The sequence below is a fragment of the Scardinius erythrophthalmus genome, assembly GCF_964197995.2.
Source record: "Scardinius erythrophthalmus genome assembly, chromosome: 11".
Classification (NCBI taxonomy): Eukaryota; Metazoa; Chordata; class Actinopteri; order Cypriniformes; family Leuciscidae; genus Scardinius; species Scardinius erythrophthalmus.
In genome coordinates this window covers 11,319,084-11,343,406 of record NC_138231.1, presented here as the reverse complement: position 1 = coordinate 11,343,406, position 24,323 = coordinate 11,319,084, and the positions used below count along the sequence as shown (strand labels likewise).

General features: G+C 37.1%; 3 protein-coding genes across 4 annotated transcripts in view; 2 read left to right on the top strand and 1 right to left on the bottom strand.

Moving 5' to 3' along the window:
* The window catches only part of enah (ENAH actin regulator), a 115,643-nt gene extending 100,313 nt beyond the window's left edge, over nt 1-15,330 (bottom strand). Inside the window, exon 1 of one of the 2 annotated variants that reach the window (XM_081378159.1) lies at nt 15,014-15,330. In XM_081378159.1, coding sequence (XP_081234285.1) covers nt 15,014-15,018 — 5 coding nt within the window. In that variant the 5' untranslated portion in view covers nt 15,019-15,330. The remainder of the gene's footprint in view (nt 1-15,013) is intronic. The other variant, XM_081378154.1, reaches the window with a different exon arrangement.
* Nucleotides 15,331-16,845: 1,515 nt separating this feature from the next.
* On the top strand, nt 16,846-18,006 carry srp9 (signal recognition particle 9). Its single transcript, XM_081379670.1, has 3 exons — nt 16,846-17,049; nt 17,294-17,362; nt 17,452-18,006. The coding sequence occupies exons 1-3, from the start codon at nt 16,978-16,980 to the stop codon at nt 17,569-17,571; spliced, it is 261 nt and encodes an 86-aa protein (XP_081235796.1). The 5' UTR covers nt 16,846-16,977; the 3' UTR covers nt 17,572-18,006.
* A 1,035-nt stretch (nt 18,007-19,041) lies between these two features.
* Nucleotides 19,042-24,033, top strand: ephx1 (epoxide hydrolase 1, microsomal (xenobiotic)). Its single transcript, XM_081378234.1, has 9 exons — nt 19,042-19,100; nt 20,014-20,207; nt 20,286-20,466; nt 20,670-20,888; nt 21,000-21,129; nt 21,434-21,648; nt 22,455-22,563; nt 22,655-22,777; nt 23,587-24,033. The coding sequence occupies exons 2-9, from the start codon at nt 20,025-20,027 to the stop codon at nt 23,795-23,797; spliced, it is 1,371 nt and encodes a 456-aa protein (XP_081234360.1). The 5' UTR covers nt 19,042-19,100; nt 20,014-20,024; the 3' UTR covers nt 23,798-24,033.
* The last annotated feature ends 290 nt before the right edge of the window (nt 24,034-24,323 follow it).

The window sequence follows — 24,323 nt, the reverse complement described above, 5'->3', positions numbered from 1 at the left end:
ATTAAAGCACCATGGTACAACAATACTACTCGTGTTCTAAAGAGAGAAACCCGTAATTTAGAGCGTAAATGGAAACAAACTAATTTAGAGGTTTTTAGAATCGCTTGGAAAGACAGTACGTCACGCTATAAAAAGGCCCTAAAAGCGGCCAGGGCTGAGCATCTCCGCAAACTAATAGAAAATAACCAAAACAATCCTAGGTTCTTATTTAACACCGTGGCTAGACTAACAAATAATCAAGCGTCACCTGAACAAAATATTCCGTTACAGTTTAGTAGTAATGATTTCATGAATTTTTTCACTGAGAAAATAGAAAACATCAGATCCACAATTGTAAACATTCAATCTTCAATCGCGCCTTATAATTCAGCCTCGATTATCACCCCGCAAGAACAATTACAGTGCTTTACAACTATAGAACAAAAAGAGTTAAATAAATTTATCATTTCCTCTAAAACAACAACATGTTTATTAGATCCCATACCAACTAAACTATTGAAAGAAGTGTTACCTATAGTGGAAGAGCCTCTCCTCAATATTATTAACTCGTCTTTATCTTTAGGTCATGTTCCAAGAACATTTAAATTGGCAGTTATAAAACCACTAATTAAGAAACCACAATTAGACCCAAATAACCTAGCAAATTATAGACCCATTTCAAATCTTCCTTTTATGTCCAAAATATTAGAAAAAGTTGTGTCTGCCCAACTGGGCTCTTTCTTGCAAGAAAATGACACCTATGAAAAGTTTCAGTCTGGGTTCAGGCCGCATCATAGCACTGAAACTGCGCTCGTTAAAATCACAAATGATTTACTCTTAGCTTCTGACCAAGGCTGTATCTCAATACTAGTTTTACTTGATCTTAGTGCTGCGTTCGATACTATAGATCACACAATACTCTTAGATCGGCTACAAAACTATACCGGTGTTCAAGGACAAGCATTAAGCTGGTTCAGATCATACCTATCTGACCGCTACCATTTTGTCTATTTAAACGGAGAAAAATCGATCATAACTCCAGTAAACTATGGAGTGCCGCAAGGATCTGTGTTAGGCCCTCTATTATTCTCAATATATATGCTGCCACTTGGAAATATTATAAGGAAACATGGAATTAGTTTCCATTGTTATGCTGATGACACTCAACTATATATTTCATCACGGCCGGATGAAAACGCTAAATTATCCAAATTGACAGAGTGTGTTAAAGATATAAAAGATTGGATGACGCACAATTTTCTTTTATTAAATCCAGATAAGACAGAGGTAATACTTATCGGTTCAAAAAACCGCCCACAAAACCTCCTTCAATACAACTTTAACATAGTAGGGTGTCCTGTTACTTTATCCTCTACAGTAAAAGACCTGGGTGTTATATTAGATTGTAACTTGTCTTTTGAAAATCATATTTCATATGTTACAAAAACAGCCTTTTTTCACCTTAGAAATATTGCTAAATTACGTAACATGCTATCTGTTTCTGATGCAGAAAAGCTAGTTCATGCATTCATGACCTCGAGACTAGATTACTGTAATGCTTTATTAGCTGGTTGTCCTGCATCCTCAATAAACAAGCTACAGTTAGTCCAAAATGCCGCCGCTAGAGTTCTTACTAGATCAAGAAAGTTTGACCATATAACACCAATTTTATCATCACTACATTGGTTACCTATAAAGTTCCGTATTAATTACAAGGTATTGCTACTGACTTATAAAGCCCTAAACGGCTTAGCTCCAGTTTATTTAACGGATCTTCTATCGCCCTATAATCCATCGCGCTCTTTAAGATCACTAAATTCGAGGCTTCTGGTCATACCTAGGATATCCAGATCCACCAAAGGAGGGAGAGCATTTTCACATTTAGCACCAAAACTCTGGAATAGCCTTCCTGATACTGTTCGTTGCTCAGATTCGCTCTCCCAGTTTAAAACTAGATTAAAGACGCATCTCTTCAGCCAGGCATTCATATAATATTTTAATCTTACAGTTAAATCCGGTCTCTACTTCATAAACGCCAGAGGAGAACTGGCCCCCGACTGAGCCTGGGTTCTCCCAAGGTTTTTTTTTCTCCATTAGGTCACCTAATGGAGTTTTTCGGTTCCTTGCCACTGTTGCCTTTGGCTTGCTCAGTTGGGGATACTTAATTTGATTAATCGATTCAACAGTGCTATTGATCTGCATTACCAAACGTGGATGTTTTACACCAGAAACATACACTGATGTACTATTTTATTTAATACTGTGAAGCTGCTTTGATACAATCTGTATTGTGAAAAGCGCTATATAAATAAAGTTGACTTGACTTGACTTGACTTATTCTGCTTGGCCCCGGTAATTGCTGCTTGCAGCTATATTTTCATTTATTTTTGTTCTCCGGTGGGTAATTTGCAGAAGGTGCAATCCTTTTTTGTAATGTTATATTAAGAAGACAAAACTAAGGCCAAATGGCCTTTACTATTTAACTTAACTGTATTGTTATATAATTGTTGGCACTGGCACTTATAAACACTAAATGGGTAAAAATTGCAATAAATAGGCTTAGTTTTGGAGCCAAATGTTGGAGTTGGAATAAATACCTCAGTTTTCGTTTTTTTTTTGTTTTGTTTTTTTAGAAATAAAAGCCAAATGCTTGATCATTTTACAGCCACATCATTTTCGTAATGCATTATTTGTTTTGGTTGTTTAAAAACACACAAATTTGTTTTATACGATTAATCGATCGCTTAAGTGCTAGATTAATCGATTACAAAAAGAATCGATAGCTGCAGCCCTAGAGATTTCAAACATATTTCAAGCAATTCAAAACCATCATAGCGAACAGTGCGCATCTGAAGTGTCTCAGCTGAAGGAAATAATGCATTATCGGCTTTAATATATCGAACAAATTTTCTTATCAGGCCGACAACGATAATATTAAAAATGATATTGGCCGAATATGGTGGCCGATATATTGTGCATCCCTAATGTCAATGTTGGTAACACATTTAAGGAGATAGCATATTCAGGGTATAACATTTTTATAACTAAAAAGAATTACATATGCTCATTTTTACATTCAGCCCTGATGCTCAATTGTAGCTTATAGTAGTAAACAATCTTTTAGATAATATATTTTTTTTTACATGTCTTTTAAAAAAAAATTTGTTCCAGTGGGTAAAAAACTAAATGAAATTGTATTATGGTAGTGGGAATTGTGGTTATATTGTGCTTAACTGACATTGTTTTTGAAACATTTGAAAAAATTCTTTAGGCAAAAAAATAATAATCATTTTTTCTTTCTTGACAGCTTTCATAAGATTCACCTAATTTATGAAACATGTAAACTGGGCTTCCTCTGAAAGGTCAAAGAGAAAGAAGTGCACCTTGAAGGTGTGGAGTTTACGAGAACATGCCACTTTCTTAGTAGATAAGACAGGTGCAGAGCATGTCCCACTAACCTCGGAACACACCCAAACCCTGGAACAATAATAAGGAAAGAGGTCAGGAATCCCAGTACCAGCAGTAACATAACTCTCAGACTAGGAAAACAGCAAGAAAAACACTCAGGGGTAATAAAAACGACGTCTGCAGGACAGCTGCCCTCTCTCTTTCGGACAGATGGGTCAACATAAAGACCACCTGTTCAGTACATAAACCCTGAGAGATCCCAAACTGCAGACAAAAGGGGCAACATGGGCTAGAAAACGGTGAAGATTTCGCAAAACTCTGAATAAGAAATGTGCTCATGACGAGATGCAAATTGCCCAGCATGGATGGAAGAATGGATGTTTTATTGAACCCCAAAGAGAATGTGCCAGGGAAAAAACATGGTGCAGAGCAGTCAAGTATTATTTACCCTGAATACTGTGCAGAAAAGACACAAATGCTACAACTCAAAAGCCTTACATTTCTCAGTCACAACATCTGTTGTAATAAGTGTCTTTAAGCCCAGGGCTGACATATGCTTGTTTCTGCCCACTGGTCAACCTCAGGACAATGTGTGTTTTTTCATGTAGAGCATTAAATAGTGCATTAAATCTTGATTGTCTGAAATTCTCCACAAGATCAACACTAAATATACTCTAGCAAAAGTTGATGGCTGTTCTGTTCATATATGTTGCAACTTAGAAAATTCACAAGAACGATATTTAGCTGATGTATTAAAAGTAGCTATAAAGATAACCAGCATGCACAAAAGAGAGGACTGATGGGAGGAAAGAAATGAAACTAGTAAACAAGGGCACATTTCCACTGTAGAAGAATTATTACTATTATTATTTTTTTATTTTTTGCTGTAGACAGGATGAACAATGCATTCAAAAATCTTAATGTTAATTTTTTTGTCCTGTTATACAGTTAAAAATCCATAAAATAAGAAATATTTACTTGAAGCAAAACTAATCTAAGAAGTTAAAATTAAACCAATCAGACAATATATGTTAAGCATTTTTCTTACACAACCAGCAAATTGCTTTTTTTTGTTGTTTACCCCACTGCATTGCTATATTTATGCTTCAAACTAGAAATAAAGTACCAAGAAAAACATACTTAATTCAATTCAATATCCTCAAACAAGATTCAAATAAATTTGTCATTTTAAGGATGTTTAGATATTTTAACAGAGCTGACAAGCAGGTCATGGTTCAAAACGCATTGAACTGATGGCAGCTTCATTGGAACCAACACACACATGTGTCTCTCTCTCTCTCTCTCTCTCTCTCTCTCTGCTATGATTAAAGGCATCATCAACCCGTTCGACTGAAAAGTGCTGAAATGGCCAATCTCAAATTACAGTACTGGAGCACATGAAAAACAAGTAATTTCTAAGATAAATATCATGGAAAGAGAGATATCACACCATAAACTCCTAAAAGGTCAAATCCTCTAGTCAACCCTTCAACAATTTCACAGATATATGATACACAACGAGACACACCTGTAATAAAGATAGTCGTTCCAAAGATGATTTATCTCACAAAAACTGCTCACAATCTCATGGTACATCAACCATCTCAGAAAATTGAAAACTATGCTTCTGGCAAAGGATGGACATAATCATGAAGAAAACACATTAACTGTGTGACTCGATGTTACTTTTCAACTTCAAAAATGTCACAGCAAACAACTAGTCAGTTCTCTAAAATGAGAATGACTTGGTTGTATTTTTGAACTTGTCGCATTGTGAAGATCCAACTCTGAATTATTTCGTACATAAGCAGGCAGTGCCATTATGAGTCTGATTAAGTCATTCGTGATGCTGTTTTCTTGTTATGTTTTTTGTCAGGGATGTTCTCTTGGCTTGTGTGCTGTGAATGGCACAGCTTGAGGTGGGCAGAAGGCAGACGGGCTGCTGGGTTCAATCGTGCAGCTGGATTAGGCTGTGCTTAGATCTTTCAGAAGCACATGGGATGACACGGAGCTGCTGCATGGCGTGCAGGCTGAAGGATCACGTGAAGCTTCTTAGCGGTGGCATATTAAATAGGGAATGCAGATGTATCCTTTACATTCAATCCGATTTTGATAAAAGGGCAAAAAGAGAGATTAAAAAAAGACTTAAAAGACAAGCTCAGATTAATGAAACATATGAGAAAGAAAACAGTGTATGGGGTGAAGCAAGTAGAGCCGACTAACCATAAAGAAAAAGGGGGAAAATATCAGAGAAATAATGGTTAAAGTAAGCCATTTTTACCAAATGCCAAAGTGGGATATAACAGTATCTCAATCTCCAATAATGCGATTTGATCTTTCAAGGCCGTTTTTGATTAAAAGCCTTTAGAATCCAGAAGTTCAGTTTGATGGTTCCTCTATGGTCGGGACTGTTTTGTTAATCGGCCACAAAAGCAGGAAAAGGTTTTACAGCCAGTGTCCAACAATCCAGTTTCAGGGTCCAGCTCTATTGTTGCACTCACAAAAGGGAGATGTTTTATTCACAATAGCAGGGCACTATATTATGTAGGGCATCGGGGGCCTGGCGACAAGGAATGCGGACTGATTGCCTCTCAACCTTCAAAGCTTCTATCGATTGTGCAGTTTTTAGGCATGCTTTTAGGCATCAGTGCATCAACAAATTCTAATTTCATTAAATGCCACCAAAGCATCCTAGTTGGATATTGTGTGATAACTACATTTTTACATTCTAAGGTCATCTTTACTACAGCTAATAATTGAGAAGAAAGATGGCGCCAGTTGGATTTTCTTTTCTTTTTTTAAACGAGTGGTGCAACCCTCTACAATCACTCGCATATGCTACTAAATCTTCACACTGGGTGACTAAACAATGTCTATCATTAGCCACTGGCAAATCAATTCTTAGATTTCACTCGCCAGTGTGTGTGTTAGAGGCTAAGTATAAGTTTAGCATTGATAAATTTTCACTCGCTGAGCACTTGAGTTTTGCTCTCCATCAAGTGATCTGTACTATTTCAAATCAGCTCAATGGATAAGCAGTGTACTTGCATTCGATGTAACAAACTCTAGTGTGAAGGCACACGAAGCACCATCGCTTTGCTGAGAGCGTTGTGTTTCTCCTACCGACGCAGAGAGTGAGAGTCTTGTATACCACGCAGAATCGACGCACTACATGTAAACTATATTCTTTGTTGTATTTTCCTGTCCAAATGACGGTTCACTTGGAATTATTCAGCTTTTAAGAACAAGCAGAAGATATGCCAGATTCTCCGGGTTAGGGTTAGGTTAATGTGCTAACGGCAATCTCATTGGTTAGTGCTCACCTTTAATCGTCCCCATTTTGATTTCAGCAAATCTGTTGAATGCTGATAACGTAATTAATATTCATGAACCCTGCAGCTCATCAATCCTTGGTGTGTTGTATATAGTATTTAATAATCAATTTTTTTTTTTACAGAAATGCTGAATGACCAACAATATCTTAAGCACCACCACCAGTCCTAAGTTCAGTTAAAATGACAAATACGCATTCATACATGGTTACCAAGTTTTAGTTCTAATTACTGAAGTTCTATCATTAAATAGTGCTTGATTACCACCATAATATAATGCTAGATCGACTGATGTTAAAGCTCCAATATGTAGGAATTTTGTAATAAAATTTCCGAAATAACTTGCACAATGTGATATATTTCCTCCAGTTGTGTACTTACAATATCTCAAAAGTCTCCAAAGATTTTTTATTTCAGAGAAATTCCGATTTTAAATAACTGGCCGTCCCGGAAAAGAAATGTCGCGCCTCAGTGACGCAATGTCCGCTCTATCCCTTTTTCCGGTGTGGACCATGTGATAGGATATTCCACCACACCGGATTTTTTTTTTTTTTTTTTACAACAACTTTATTGAGGGTTTTTTTCTTATCACAATAAACAATAAAGACGTCTGACAAAGTAAAAAATATGACCCACCACACCGGAATATCGCATGGTCAATTGCGGAAGTGGTGGTTATAGCGTTATAGCCATAGACTGTATGGTTATAGCTGTTATGGATCACGAACTCTTTGGCGAGTATTGAAGTGAAGTGCCAACAAAACGAAAGCGTCCATATTCGGATACACGCGGAGTCGCGGACTGTGTGACAAACGGAGGAATAAAACCCGGATAAATATCGGCAGGCGTTTTCGAGATGGAGAGAGCTGCGCGTCAATCTTGGACTTGACAGAGACTCTCTCGCGAGTGTATTGAGACAGGTAAGACATGCAACTGTCAATAATAGCACGTATAAACAAAGTTATATTGCTCTTTGTACTTTGGTAAGGCATTTTATCACGTGTGGTGACCGAGATTATGGCAGTACAATTAAATACAATCGGATATGATGTTAAAAAATATATTTAGTCATGACTTGCAAATGTCCGTTCAAATTTACTTTTAGATATTGGTTTGAACACGTTAAACAACACGGCATTAACCATAAAAACGTAAAACTGCACAACATTAACCAAACAAATCATTTGACAAATAGCTGTATGTTGTAACGGGATAATATAGCATAACATTTCACGTTCCTTGCAGTTCATTAATTATGATGACATAAAATAATACGATCAGACATACAGGTAATACAAAAACGAATAAATTACCTCATCCGTGATCATGATTCATTAATTCCATGTAGATATATCGCTAGATGGTGAAAACGCATTAAAAACGACATCTCCCATCGTCACCTCCTTCATAGCGTCATCAAGCTTCGCCTTTGTTATTGTTGAAACTGCGCCCTCTTGTGGTCAAATACCAAAGTCGCATACTGGAGCTTTAAGTGTACGTTCAGATATTTAAAAAGCCAATGGCTTCTATTGCTAAGGTGTGCGTAGAGGGTTGTGGTGTCATATGCAAGATGTGAAAGTAGCGCCAGTTTCAGTTACTCAGACGGATATACACCATTGCCATGGACGACAGGGAGTACTAGGAAACATCTGACTGTTGAATGCCGCAATTGACCAATCAGAATCAAGCACTTTTAAAAACTGCTGATTTTTAATACTGAAGGATTTTGAAAACCTTGCCATGGCAAGGAATGCATTTGCTGATAAAGAAAAGTCCTTATCCAAGTCGTCTTTGAGATGGCTGTACAACTGTGCAAACTCATCAGAATTCTGTGTTGTGATAACATTCACAGCTGTTTCAACACTCTACACATTAGAGTAATTATCCGTGTCCTCCTCCGCAGAGGCAAAATGCAAGCACCACGCGCTGCCCCTTAAGCTTCTTACAAACCCAAACTTCACATCGAAAAAGTGTCCTTTCATAGTGACAGCAGCCTAAAGGGAGAGTGCCTGCTGAACAGTCGTTCCAGCTACAGAAACAGCTTCACAGAGGGACGGTGGTAGAAAGGATGCTGTTGGACGACAGTAACGAATCCGTCGCTTGCTGTTGTGCTGTGTAGCAAGCCATCTTGAAAACAAGATGAGGGAAGCTGGCCAGATTTCTAAACCGAATGCACCCACACACACACATACACACAAAACATTTCATCTTTAATGCAGATGCTGTATCTGTTCGAAGTGAAAAGGCTTTAATTTTGAAGCAGAGATTCTGAGCAGAATGCAGATATTGGGGATTATTGTTGATCCCATTTTTAAAAACACTTTCAAACACTTCCGTGTGCTCTCGAACGCTCCCATGCGTTGATCTTTGAAGCCAATCACAGACATATCCGATGAGCATGTAAACACAATGGCCAATCAGAGGTGTTTACAATTACGCTCAACACCGCTCAAAGCGTCACAATATTTAAATTTCAGTACCGCCTTGGTACCGAAGTCGGTACGTTCTCGGCTCGGAATTATCAGCATGGTTGGCTAACCGTGCTGGAAGAATGAGTGTAGTGACGTCACCACTCAGGATTGGTCACTTGTCGGTGCCGATAGCCTTGTTGGCAAGTGCGCCGACATGTAGCGCCGTTGTGCTTCGGGCGAACCGAGTTTGAGTCCCGGCTCGTGGACCTTTCCCGATCCCGTCCCCCCCGCTCTCTCTCACCTCGCTTCCGGTCTAGCTGTCCTATCCAATAAAAGGCAAAAAGCCCAAAAATAAATCTAAAAGAAAGGATTGGTCACTTGTCTGTTACCTGGCTAGTGGCTACCAGTTTCTCTCTAGCTGGCTAAGCGCACTATTTAAATGACGTAAACACAAATGAATAATTAAATTGAAAGAAATATCTGATTATCCTCCATAATGCGGTCACCATTTACTTCTTCTATCGTCTGTAAACTGATGCATTTGCATTCCAAAAAGCTCCGTTATCAGCCCCACAGTGGAAAATGAAACCATATCGGTATCGGCTGGGCCGGTTTGACATGGAATGTAATGTTTAAGCAATGAGAACGGTTTGGCCCAACGGTGGAAAAGCAGCTAATGATTTAGAGTTGGGTAGCTTTTTTAGCTCCATTTTTCACGCATCATTTCATTGCCTGAAGTCAAAAAGCTAAATAATTTTTCCACCTAGAGCTGTTGATTAATGGCTGCTGATTGATTGCAATTTAACCAACAAGAGGTGGAAAACTGTAGCATTGTTCCTTTCATAGGAAGTACAGATGAGCCCCAAGGCTTTAATGCATATTGCATTGTGTTTGGAGAGAAAGATCATAAATAAGCTAAACTAACCAGCTGGTTACACCTCCCCAGCACTCTCCTGCAATTTTCTTGTTAATCAATCCAACAGACTTAGCACTTCAAAAACAGATCACTGCCAGCTAATCCCATATTCCCATAGTCTTGAGACTTGAGCACTGGTCATGTGACAGTTCCCATAAGTGGTTTTCTAAAGTAGGAATTATGACATCAATTGAAATGAATCAAACTAAAGCAATGCAAAAAAAAAAAAAAAAAAAAGAGAATGACTTTAAATATAATTATTCTAGTGCTAACTCATAAGATTAAGTTCCTCCCAAAAAAATGCAAAAGGGTGCATGGAACAAAAATGTCACATTCATGACCAGTCCTCATTAAGGGATACAGCATATGCAGTTGTTTAAATTAAGAAATCATGCAATAGCTAGACAATGCATTCACTTCAGGACAGAAAGACGTCCCATTTAGTACAAAGATGGATCACTATCAGCCTTTCCTAGATCCATAAATAAGCATATTTGGACTGACTAATGAGGGTAGAATATCACTCAATCACTTGATGACATTCATTGATTGAGAAAAAGGCATTTAAGGTATAAACAACAGAGAACATAAGTTTCATGGCCAAACACAAGGGTACTTTAGACAAAAAGCTATGGGCAAAAACAATGAAAACAATGAAACTTTTTTCCAATGAAAAAAGAAAAATCCCAAAAAAGCTCAATGGTCGCCGCTTTCAAAGACTCTGAACAGGTGCTTACTGTGAGCACTATAGAATGGGTAAAGGAAACAAAATAAGGAAAATAAAGAAACCCAAGTAAACCCATATGGCAGATAGAGAGTTCCTGCTACCTCTCAACACTTCAAAGACCCACATGTTGTAGAGTGAGCCAGGTGCTGAGAGGAACTTAGGCTGGTTACATGCCACACGCAAAAGAAGCTCATATTTATTTTAGTATCCATATTAATAGGTTAGAGAGTTCACACTGCCCACACAAGCAATCCTCTATATAGGTGCAAAAAGAGTTTCCGTTTCGGTGCTGAGCTCATTTTTACCATGCTTTGTGCTTAGTGCCGGTCCCAAGTATAAGGGGCTTTCCTTTCCATTAATGTTTGGATAACACGCCAACGTGTCCTTTGATTAAAAATAATGGCTAGTGCAGTGGCTGCGATAAACTTAAACGTACTAACATCCATTGCCATGATTTTTTGAAATGACTTATCACAAGAGGAAAAATATTATATTTTAGTAGCATAACAAATGCTATCATTTCGCAATAGTTTTTTATCGACATTTAGAAAATATCGTAAAAGTTTACCACAAATCTAAAACCCAGCTAATGTGGACTTCTAGGCTTTGTGAAATAATGTTAGGTACCAGTTTACAGCGTTTGATTATGGCCTCGAAGTTCTCAGTTGGAGGGTTTTAGCCACGGCTGGCCCGTTTATTGCCCTGGCGTACAATGGCCCGACAGTGGAAATGCGGCTAACAATTTCTGACTTGCATATAACTGAACAAATGAAACGAACATAAACAGCCCCGTACTGGGCAGGGCCCATGGGCTGCAGCTAAGTCAAGCCCAATGCTAAGTTCAGCCATCCAGTTTGCAATATCAAGGAGCATAACAAGCTGTTTCGAACAGCTAAAAATAACTGGAAGCCAGACACATTCAATCAACAATTGGCCAACCCACACTTATGTGAAAAATAAGGTGGATTGGGTTTGGCAATATTTCAACAAATATTCTGCACTAGTAACCTAGAAATCATTTTCACTTAACCTATGTAACAGCTGTATGTTCACTGTAAAACAGACCTTAGGAAGAAAAGGTGATGTGCTACAAACAAGTTCTTATGCAAATGTAACAGGAACTGTAGTGTATCTAAAGATCCTATCAAACCTATTCATGACAAGCCTATTTTAAACACTCTGGAAGGCTTATTGGCCAATGAAGCATCTGGGGCATCTGGGAGAAGACTTGGGCATAAGAGTTAATCAGAATCACTCAACTTGTTGCTTGACACTGAATCGGTTCACTGAAAATCCAACATGCAGAGAGCCGTGATGGCAGGTGTGATCATCATCATCCCTAGCAAAAATAAATGAACTCCAAAGTGACTGAATTTATAAGAGCAGCAACGGTAAAGGATTTGTGAAGACCACTCAAATGCAGTCAAACATTTGTTCACAAATCCATGACAGACTGTTAGATTTCACAATCACATGCATATCTGGAGCTAACAGACTCTTTTTGTTTTCTTTATATTGTCTAGTTAATTTTTATGTCTGATAGCACGAGATATCGATGATGAAGAGGGAGCAAGGCTATAGCCAAAACCTCGTTTCTAAAACACCGGTCAAGCTAAGACAATGATCCGACCTACACCATCTGATTCGATTCGATGCCTACCAAAAAGCAAGCCTAAGTTTCAAGGTGACTGCCAGCTAAAAGCCATGCTTCAGTGTCTCACTGACTATCAGCAATGAGTGTTAGGGGGAAATTATAGTGTCATCAATCATCTATTAATATTGCAAATGTGTCATTATTGTAGCATGTTACCTAAATAACCATGAAAAAGACTGATGCATGATTATGTTCCATTTTGTGATAATCAAAGAGAAAACTGAATTCATCAACACTTCAAACCTATGTAACATTACAGCAACATAGGCCAGAAAAAATATATAACACAGTTTAGAGTGCAATGTAACAAAACAAAGTCTACTAGCATGCAGTAAAGCAAAATGATGTCAACCAAACATATTCAGAACCTGCTTTAGTACATTCAAAGCACAGATATTAAATGACGTTATGAACTTGCTTTAAACAAAGTACGAATCAGTGGTAATCCACAATGATTAAATGCATTCTTGATTGCTTTTGCGTTATCTAAATTCCTCTAGAAACAATGTGGTGGTAAGAGAGGAGTGCAACAGGATGAGTCTGAGCCACTGACGTCAAAGATAAAGAACTTTCACAGAGGGCTCTGTATCTAAATGAGAGATGAAATGGAAAATATAATAGGTGACAGGGTGTAATAGAGAGAGAGGGGTGGGCAGATTAGGTAGACACAGTATCTCTACCAAAGAGAGTAATTACATAAGGAGAAAAGTAAAAGTTTAAATGGCCCCTTCAATACAATTGCGCTCGCTTATTATTCTGTTCTGATTAGGCATGAATATTCTGAGGGGATTTATCTTTTCTAATGGCAGAAAGATAAAGCGAGAGCATACTTATGAATTCATATGGACACTTTTCTATCTACAAAACTCAGAAAGCCTTGATTAGGCCTAAAGATTAGAGCAGCCTGATTTGAATTGGCTTGAAACGACACAAAAGTGCTCAAGAGTTCAGTTAACATGCACTAATGAAAAACAAAAATGAGATGACTTATTCAAGTCAGTTAGGCTATCTCTATCTTGAAAGACACTTTCTATGTACCAGACAGCAGTGTTACTGACCTGGCCTTCCTGGAATTTTGGAAATCATGAAACAAGCCTTTCAGGGGGTTGATTAAATTTAGTTACTCACCTAAAGTATACACTACCAGTCACAAGTTGACACTACTCATTCTTCACAGCTACTTTTTCCACATTTAAGAAAAAAAATGTAAAAGTTAAAATATTAACTAATATTATTTCATGTCCAGGCACTTTTTAAGATCATGAGAAACAAATGCATGCAAGTATATCCAAACTTTTGTCCTAAATTAATGAATTTGATTCACAAGATGGTTGTTAATACAATTAGGTTAATTCCTCATACACATAATAAACATACGGTCGTGTCACACAGTTAAAAGCTTGACACTTCCCAACACATGCTCGTGATGAGTAAGAGGGAACAGTCTGGGTCTTAAAATCACACAAAACACACCTGTTATGGCTAACAAACATGAACATTTGCCTCTGCTCAATCACTCCCGGGCGAGAGACAATCCTGTTTTTGACACAAGAGGCAACCCACGCCACGTACATCTGAGGTGCTTTACTATGCAACACCACGGTTCGTGGGAAGACAGACCAAATAATACAGAAGAGATTAATCTAAACCTAAGGGGAAGGTTATGTCATCTCATCCAAACTCTGCTTTAAGGGCAGCTTGTTTCTGCTGAAGGCTGCCAACAGCTGGCTCTTTCTTCATATGTCTTCAGTGGAAGTGTGGGTGGAAATACTTAGTTATTCTGATAATCAAAGCAAGGCTTGAACATTTTAACTCATGCTCTCACCAGATCACCAGACACTGGGAACATGCCAATGTAATGTAATATATCCAATCCTTAGTCAATCAGTTATTGGCAAACAGTGTATGACTAGTGTGTGTGTGTGTTTATATATATATATATATATATATATATATATATATATATATATATATATATACACACACACATACACACATTTTAAATCAGTGTCAAACATCAATACATTAAAAAAAAAAACTAGCAATATTTCAATCTAACAATAAAGGCAGGGAAATGACTGATTATAATTGGCATCGCCCTCTAAAATGAAGCCAATGTGTTGAAACATTGTTATGCTCATTTTCTTGTGTCAAAGTAGTAACATAAGCTCAACTATGCTTTCATGATGCATCCTTAAACAAGATCTCTCAAGTTCAGTGCCATGCTGCATTGCAACAACTGCATATTGACATGATACTTCATAAGCCTATAAATATGTGCGTCTTTTCCTCACACACCATATCAAGTAACATTATGCAATTATACGGGCGCTCAAATTGATTTTACTAATTGATCAATTTAGCTGTAATAATTTGAATGATTACTTTTAACAGTACTAAAAATTAATTGCAGTACAAATGCTAGGACAATCTATATCATAAACACCATTTATTTGATCATCTGTTTGTTTATGAATTATTTATAGGCAGTGCGCAAATAGCCACGCATAATTTTTTTTCCCAAAACAAGAAGAGCAGCGCATATATAAATGCCTTTGGGTTGAGATTAAACTAGATTTCACTTACCTCATGGTGATTTCCGCGCTATTTATTCGGTGTTATATAATTTCAGAGAGTTTGCAAAGTTCGCACTTGATCACAAAAGATATGAATGAAACGCTGCAGGACCAGAGAGAGTTTGTATCGCGAAAAGTAAAAAATAAAAATGAAAGTAAATAAAAAAAATAACTTGATCTACATGATCTACCGCATTGCAGCTGTATGTGGATGCTGCAGCACAAAAAAAAATGTAAGTGAGAATGTAATTTTCTGTTTGGTCTTGCAAACGCCTGATCTTCTAATAGCGGCAACGTGCCGCTGGGATCCCCTTCTACAGCCACAGCACAGACGCATAGCTTTACTGGCCTACGTCACCACGCAAGGGACGCACAGGTCACGCCCCCATATGATAGTGTGTCAGGCATTTATGATTTAGACAGACAGATATGTAAAATACATGTAAAATATTAAGATAAAGGTAAAACTGAATATATATATATATATATATATATATATATATATATATATATATATATATATATATATATATATATATATTCTTTTTACCTCTCTCTCTCTCTCTCTCTCTATATATATATATATATTATTTTTTCTTCTTCTCTCACGTAATTAAAGATTATAATTGATAGTGCATTTGATCACATTCATTCAAGCCTTCAGCATATTAAGATGCTTTACAATTGATAAGTGTATGTCATCGTCTGACTATAATCTGTGTGCTGTCAGCTGTTCATAAAAAGAGCAAATGGTGTGCTTGCTTTGATGGCAGATGTGAAGGATCTGATGGTTCATCACAAGTGTCCAAACCTTGCGACTTGGGCCCCACATCTCAGTTACCAGATCAACTACCACTGTCACTCATGCATCTCTGACTCTAATGAACTATATGAATATGTGGGTATATGTGGCTAGGGACTATGACTGAAGGCAGAATGAAAGGGAAAGCATTTGGGATACAATTTGAATTTTTGGTTTAAATATCCAGGCTTTAAAAAAAAAGGTCTACACTGCCATCTTCTGGTGCAATCGTATACAATTTGGTACACATGCTAAAACATTCTCGTGCTTGAGCCTCTGGAAACCCTGTATTTTTTCTATCACAGTTATGCCATTGCTTTTTATATTTTCAGTGACCATATTTAGTGTTTAATTCTGTGTTTAAGTTATGCATTCTACGTGTCACAAATGTCTTTCCAAAGCAGTTTCACAAAAAAACATGAACAAACATTTATAATTTGCTTATACTGCTTTTCGAGATTTTAAAATTACACTGTATTTCATGTATTTCGGTAAATTGGGACACATTTTGCCATTGAGATGATTGGGAAAAATGTCCCTATTATTCTGAATTAACAAAATAAGTTCTGACTAAACACACGTCAGTGTAGCTGTCGTTCACTGGCCCTTTACGGGAATTATTCGTCTTGGATACGATGAGACGGTTGTTTACCAGTAGGAAGCGCAAGGTGGCTCGAATCCTCCTCTAAACCGCATTCAAATCACATGACGTTTTGTGTCTTACTGAATGCATTTGTAACTAGAATGTGTAATCGTTTAAAACTTGCTATTCCAATGGCTATGTACCTAACTTAACCATGTAAATTCTATTTAGCAATTTCATCACAAATAATTATGATTGATCCGCCCTGACTAGTGGTTTAAAATGTCACAGGTACCACGTGACCACGCGGCTACTAAGCCCCGCCTTTCTTTTCATTCTAATCGTCATTTCTATCGCTCATTCTATTTCTATAAGCCAATCACAATCCTCAAATCACACTACGTAGTGATTACTCGTCAGTGTGCACGTTTTATATTGGCCAGTTCAGCTGCCGACCAATCAGAGTGCGTTTTTCTACGACTCAAAGTGGCCATATTTTGTGCCACCTGGGTTTTACTTCTAACAGCTGTATGTTGCTACCACTCTAAAGTATTTACCAAAATACCCTATATTTAGTGTTTACTACATCATGCCTTATTACCAGACGTGGGAAGAATTTGCGCGAGCTGCAGAAAAACTTTATTTGACGGACCCGATGAAGGTAACTGATAAACAACCTTTTATTTTTAGGCTACCGGCTTCAAGCACATATTCACAGTCAAAAAGAAACTTAAATTTGGTCAAATATATTGTAGAGCGAATTCGAATTGTTGTCTGGAAGTACAAACACAATATTGTGTATATGAATGCCTGAAAATGAAACTGTCAGCCAGAGAAAGACTGCAGTATTCAAACCTTACATGTACTGATGCACTGTAACTGTCTTGTTAATGTTGTTCATTCAGGTCAGAGTGGTTCTGAAATATCGACACTGTGATGGAAATCTCTGTATGAAGGTCACAGATGATGCTGTGGTATGTATGTTGTTTTTAGCCCTTGCAAGAACACTGTTTTGTTTATTCTTATGTAGATCATGGTAGATTCACTGTACGTTTCTTCTTAGTGTTTACAGTACAAGACTGACCAGGCCCAAGATGTAAAGAAGATCGAGAAACTGCATGGGAAGTTGATGAGATTAATGGTCTCCAAAGAGACCCACAGTGGATCCATGGAAACGGAGTGAATGAATCAAAGGACCTGTTGGGATTGGACAGTAGTTGTTTGTGACTCAATCAGACTGACATTGAAGAGAGACGGATCTACAGGAGGATGGAGATGAAGTTTGGTTGATGTTTATTGACTGTATACTGAGAATGTTCAAGATTATGCTCGTTTGGAGAACAAGCAGCAAGACAAGAGGAAACATCCTATACAAGATGCTGATATTTGTGTTCTTATTCCGGAGGTCGGACAACGTTGTAATGGTTATACAGTTGTTTCAGCTTGTCTGCCTATTATTTCATGTTGGAAAAAGTGGGTTTTAACTGCACCAACATCAAGGGAATACATTTCGAAACAAGACCTTCTTAATTTCTTAGGATTTCATTGTAATCTAGTTTGTATGTCTATGCATGATGTACATTGAACCTAAATAAATTTATCTTTTTTTTTCATCCTATTTCATTTACTCTTACTTTCTAACAGCATTAGTCAACAAACATTTAACAATGCTTTTAAGGTTAAATTTAAAAAGCAATTATTAATTTGTTTCAATACTTGACAATATGCTGACACCCAACGTTTGTGCACAGGAACATCATTTTAATCTATTTTTAAAACAATGTTAACCTTTGTTTTTATATCTGCTAGGACTTCAGTGTTGATAGATGGATACAATTTACTGTTCTCAACATCTGGCTTAAAGTTACCTGTTCAGGATGACCGACAAGTATTACCTGTCATGTTTAAAATGTCAGGGTTTTTTTAAGGATGTACTACTACAGTTATAAATGTACTAAACTAGCACATATCGTCACATTGAATACCTTTTAGTATGTGTTCCGTACCACAGTGAAGAAAGTATTTGAGTAGGCCATCTTTTAAGCAGGTAGATTTTCAGCGTTGTCGTTCCGCCACTACAGGTAACCGTCACCTAAAATATTATTGTGACACTTATATGTTTGTGTAAATGAGGTTCTGAAATAATTTGTTGTCAGACAAACGTGTTTTACCTTAGAAAACCCGTCAACCCTTCCCAAGCACTAAGTTAGTTTGCTATCGCGAGTGAGGAACTTCGCCCTTTCAGTTTCCCACACACCAAAGCCAAAGCCGTTGAAAAAAAACTGGCTAATGTTATTTATAAAAGCCGTTGAAAAAAGGGCTCTACGAACAATCATTATTTGCGTAAGTTTTAAAAAACTTTTATTTTGTTACTTTTTTAATGTTTTGATTTTAAAAAGAGAACGTCTTGAAACCATTAAATACCTTAATTACAGGGTCATATAATAACTACAATCAAAATACAATATCGCTAAATGTGAAAACGTTTGCTTGGTGTGCAGTTAGCTTTACTAAAATAAAACCACCTATATTATCTTGAAAGAAGGACGTAAACAAATTTCACAGAACACAGAATAACAGGCATGTGTTTTCCATAAGTGAAAGGAAGGAAGTGAGCACAGCGCCTTTGTGACTTCATTTCCCATAGTGCATTGGACTTATGATACTGCGTCTTGGTGCTAAACGATCACACAGCAACTTTGCTACATTGAGGTGAGTGGGCATCATGTCTGGTGTTATTAATCATGGCGTTTTTGCATGTTTTACCTTTTACTTTATCTAATATTCATTTACAACAACATACTGTTAATGTGCTGCTATCCCTGATGTTGATGTAGCTCAGTTCTTTTTTTTACATATCTTTTCATGAAATAAAACTCATTATGCAACAACTTCATTGTTATACAGCTTTTAATAATAACTTTATTAGGGTAAATGGATTTGCAAGTAACTTCTTTGCAGGTTCTGTCAGTGACTCATTGTTTATTTTCTTTCAAGATAAAAATTGAGAAGAATTTAGCTTAGTCTATTGCTATAATTCCACTATAATCATCTAGCCTGTTAGATTAGATAAATTATTTTTCAGATATTTTTTTATATCATTTAACTGCAGAAATAAATGTGTGATATTTCTGTGAATAATTCATAATTAGAACAGCACAGATCAAATCAACAGATTGCTATTCACAAGGTATTTACTGTGCATTAGGAGTTAGACAGAGAAAAGCTTTGTCATGCATGCATTGTGACCCACATGTTGTTACCACCGAGCTTTGTCTACCCTAATCCCAGTGCTGGGAATGTTGTGCAACAATAAACCTTTGCTCCATTTTCTTGCATGCATGCATTCAAATCATGTTGCCTAGAGAAATGAAATATTGCTAGTTCAGATTACTAGTAAAGATTGCTAATATAAGCAAGAACTGATAATAATGTAAATGTGTACCTTGAAATGCAATGTAAGTCGCTTTGGATAAAAGTGTCTGCCAAATGCATAAATTTAAATGTAGTTCAGATTCTGCAAGGGGTGACCGTGATCCTTGAGCTAGCAATCATCAATTAACCCTTGAGCAAGACATGTAAGGTTGAATCTAGTTGATGATAACTATTATTTGCTTTATTCCAGGCCCTTAAACCATGTACATAGAGTTGGCAGTGGCATTGGTGCTCGGAGCAGTGGTTGCTCTGGTATTCCTGAAGAAGAGAAAGAATGTCCTGAAAGCTCAGGATGGGTGGTGGGGTGCGGGAGCTTGTCCCCAAGGACCTGAGGACGATAGTATCCGCCCGTTTAAAGTTGAGACAACTCCAGAAGAGATTGAGGTAGCCTAAATCCTGATGTCATCATCAGAATAGAATTTTGAATAATTATTTCTTTTAATTATCCTTTATATTTCTTAGGATTTGCACCGCAGGCTGGATCAGACCCGCTCCTTTCCTTCTCTTGAAGATAGTCAGTTTAACTATGGCTTCAACTCCAAATACCTTGATAAGGTTGTGTCTTATTGGAGGAATGATTTTAGTTGGAGCAAACAAGTGGATAAACTGAACAAATATCCTCATTTCAAAACCAAAATCGAAGGTGAGTCTTAACTAGTACACTGCTATAGAAAGAAATACACATCTCTGCATCTTGAAAAAATACTTTTATTCAGTAAATATCATCCAGGGCAGAGACAGACCTATTATTTTTCACAGATAGACACTTACGTTTTGCATGTATTATAGTACACCACAACAAATTTCATTGTTGTTCTGTGTTATATTGTCCTCTATAAAAAAAAGGAATTGATATTCACTATGTTCACGTGAAACCGAAGAACCTGCCAGAGGGAACCCGTGCAGTACCTCTGATGATGGTCCATGGATGGCCAGGCTCCTTCTATGAGTTTTATGGGATCATCCCCCTGCTTACGGAGCCAGCCAGCCCTGATGACATAGCCTTCGAAGTCATCTGTCCCTCAATACCTGGTTATGGTTTCTCAGAGGCCCCACATAAGAAAGGTAAATGGCAAACAACCCAACCCAACGGACATTTAATTGTTTAAAAAACATGTAAATTGGTCTGGTTTCCATACAATTCCATTTTTAATGATCATAATGTGTTTTGCACAGGGTTCGACTCTGTATGTGCAGCGCACATATTTAATAAACTGATGAAGCGTCTTGGTTTTACCCAGTACTACGTCCAGGGAGGAGACTGGGGTTGGCTTATTACCACTAATATGACCCAGCTGGAGCCCAAGTATGTATAAAAGCATTGGTTCTCAACTTTTTTTACTTCAAGGCCCAACTTTGTCCAAAACAATATTCAAAGGCCCTCCTATTTTAACTGATAAGTAAACATTTATTATGTTGAAAGAACAACATTGATTTTAAGACTTGGTGGGGCCCCCTAGTGGTTGAGAAACACTGTATTAAAGTATTTAATCTCATTGAAATCATCAGATAGAATGCAGTAAATTTAAGTCAGATATATTAAAGGAAGATAACGTGTATAGAAATAAAAAGATTTCTATAAGTACTTTTGTTGTTAACCTTCTTTTTAGTGCTGTGAAAGGCCTCCACGTTAACTTTGCTCCACCTGCAAAACCAGGCTTTCGCATGGTGTTGTCTTTACTTTTTGGTCGACGATTCCCCAAACTCTTTGGCTTCACAGAACATGATGTGAAACGCCTTTTCCCTTGTATGGAAAAGCTTGTAGTGAATGCCGTGAAGGAGTCTGGATACATGCACATACAATCCACTAAACCTGACACTGCAGGTGAGATACATATTCAAAGTGAATTAAATGGATAAAAATGTGCATCTTTGAATAGAGTGCAACAGTCATTCATTAATGAATAAAACATTCATTTTCTCCATAGTGAAATTGTCAATAACTTATAAATCTTTAGAGACCTACTATGAGCTACGAGGTTGTTAATCCATGACATGTGCTTCTGCTGAAGCCGTCAGCCCACGTTATTTCAGGTTATTTTTTAAAATAATTGTTTAACATTGGAATTCCTGGTGAAAAAAAAACGAATAAAAAATTACATCTTTCACATTAAATGTCATTTAAATAAACACATATTTGAATATTCGATTTTTATGAGCCCAAATACCCATCCCTAGGTTTTATATATTATCTACATTTGAAAATGAATAGTTTTATATTGCTCTGTCATTTTAATTTGATTATGCTGTTTCGCAATGCTTCTTGGGATTGTAGTTTTTAGCTTTTTTCCTCACTAAAGCTGTTAAGTACTGTCTTACACCTTTGTCTTTTGTGTACTTTTCTAAAAAAAAAAAAAAAAAAGAAGCTTCAAATCAAAGTTTGTAGTGTTATGATTCACCTTTTATTGGTTTGGTTCATGCCTTATAACTCTTTAATGAAGACTTTAAAAAGAAATCTGAATTTGAAAAAATGAAATACCGGAACCAGTGCCACTGAAAAAGGGGGCGGGCACTGTTGCACTCTACAGACTCCACATCTGAATCTGTTGTGACATTGGTCCATTGGATTATATATTTGGTTTTATGTAACAGAATTTGAAATTTGATTTGAAGCTTGACTGTATTGCACAGGCCGTGGATTGAATGACTCTCCTGTTGGTTTGGCTGCCTACATTATGGAGAAATTTTCAACCTGGACTGATCCTGAATTTAAGAAACTTGAGGATGGTGGACTGGAGAGGTAGTACTTTTTCTTTCTTTTTTTTAGTTTAGCTTCATTAAAAGTCAGTGAAATGTGTGTTCAGTTAAATAATCTGTTGATTCCCCAACAGGAAGTTTTCTCTTGATGATCTACTGACGAATGTGATGATCTACTGGACCTCTGGGTGCATTATATCCTCCATGCGCTTCTACAAAGAGAACATTGGCAAAGGCTTAGACCAGCCCCATGCAAAGTAAGAGAAATTCAGGCTTAATTGTTTATTCAATATAGTGTTCCGAAAAGTATTTTGGAGATATTAGACACAGGAACTGCTCTACATGTAAATATGTACACTACCATCTGGGATTGGTTAAAGTCCCCGTGAACCGGAAATTGCAAACGACTTTTCTCCAGTGTTGTGACGTATTTCCAAGTGAAACGGAATATTGAACAGAGGGCAGGGTTTTACTTTAGCGCTCCTCCTCTCCATCTCTGCTCATAGCAGACTAACGGTTTGAGGGGAGTGGTTAAGCGATTTCAACCCAAGCCGTCAAACTGACATCATCAGAGAAGGAACGCCATAACAGACCGGAAGTATTTTTTCAGATTTTGATTAAAGATTACCACGACAAACAATTTTTTTTTCTGTGTATTAACTTGCACGGATTAATTGTTCACAAGACTAGTAATATGCGCTAACAATGTAAATGGGGTCAATTTTGATTTCATGACGACTTGTAAGAGTTAATGTTTTTAAAGTTTCTTATGCTCACCAAGGCTGCATTTATTTGATTAAAAATATAGTAAAAACAGTAGTATTGTGAATTATTATTGCAAATTAAAAAGTGTTTTTCTATATTTTAAAAAAGTCATTTATTCCTGTGATGGCAAAGTGACATACTTTTCTGCTGTCACTCTGTAAATAAATGTATTGTCCCCTTGCTGAATTGATTTATATAAAAAAATAAAATAAAAAAAAATCTTACTGACCCCAAAGTTTTGAATGGTAGTGCATAATGCATAATCACTTCATTAATGTGCTACTTCTCTTTCACCCAATAGGCTTCCAGTTTACGTTCCAACTGCTGTGGCCTGTTTCCCCAATGAGGTGATGCACTCCCCTAAATTGTGGGTGACGCAGAAATACCGTAGGCTCAAGGCTTACACTGCCATGGCCCGTGGGGGCCATTTTGCTGCTATGGAGGAGCCGCAGTTACTGGCAGAGGATGTTCAGAACTTTGTCAAGATTGTAGAGAAGAGAAAGAGGAAATGAGTAATTCTATGCCATCTTATTCATATCCATGGGACTCTCATAAATGCATCTAAACAGTGACGACAGCTGTTTATATCTGAGGACCAGCCCTTGGACCACAACAATCTGCTAATCAACACAATTATGAACAAATGTATTACATTTATTTTTAGGCAATAGCGCTGTTTAATGCTAGTAACATACTACGGAGTATGTGCCTTTGTTTTATTGTAATTAAATAATTATATATTGACAGGAGCTTGCTTTTGATGTGATTATTTATGAAGATGCTGAGGTGTTTTAAAGGGGTGGTTGAATATGATTTCACTTTTTTAACTTTAGTTAGTGTGTAATGTTGCTGTTTGAACATAAACAACATCTGCAAAGTCATGACGCTCAAAGTTCAAAGCAAAGGGAGATATTTGCTTTTAAAGAAATAGCTTTTTAAGCTTCCTCCTGGGTTTGTGACATCACTAACCCTAAAATGTTGTCACTTCTTGAATCTCTCCATCTTTCTGACTTCGGTTTGAACATAAAAGGCTAAAAG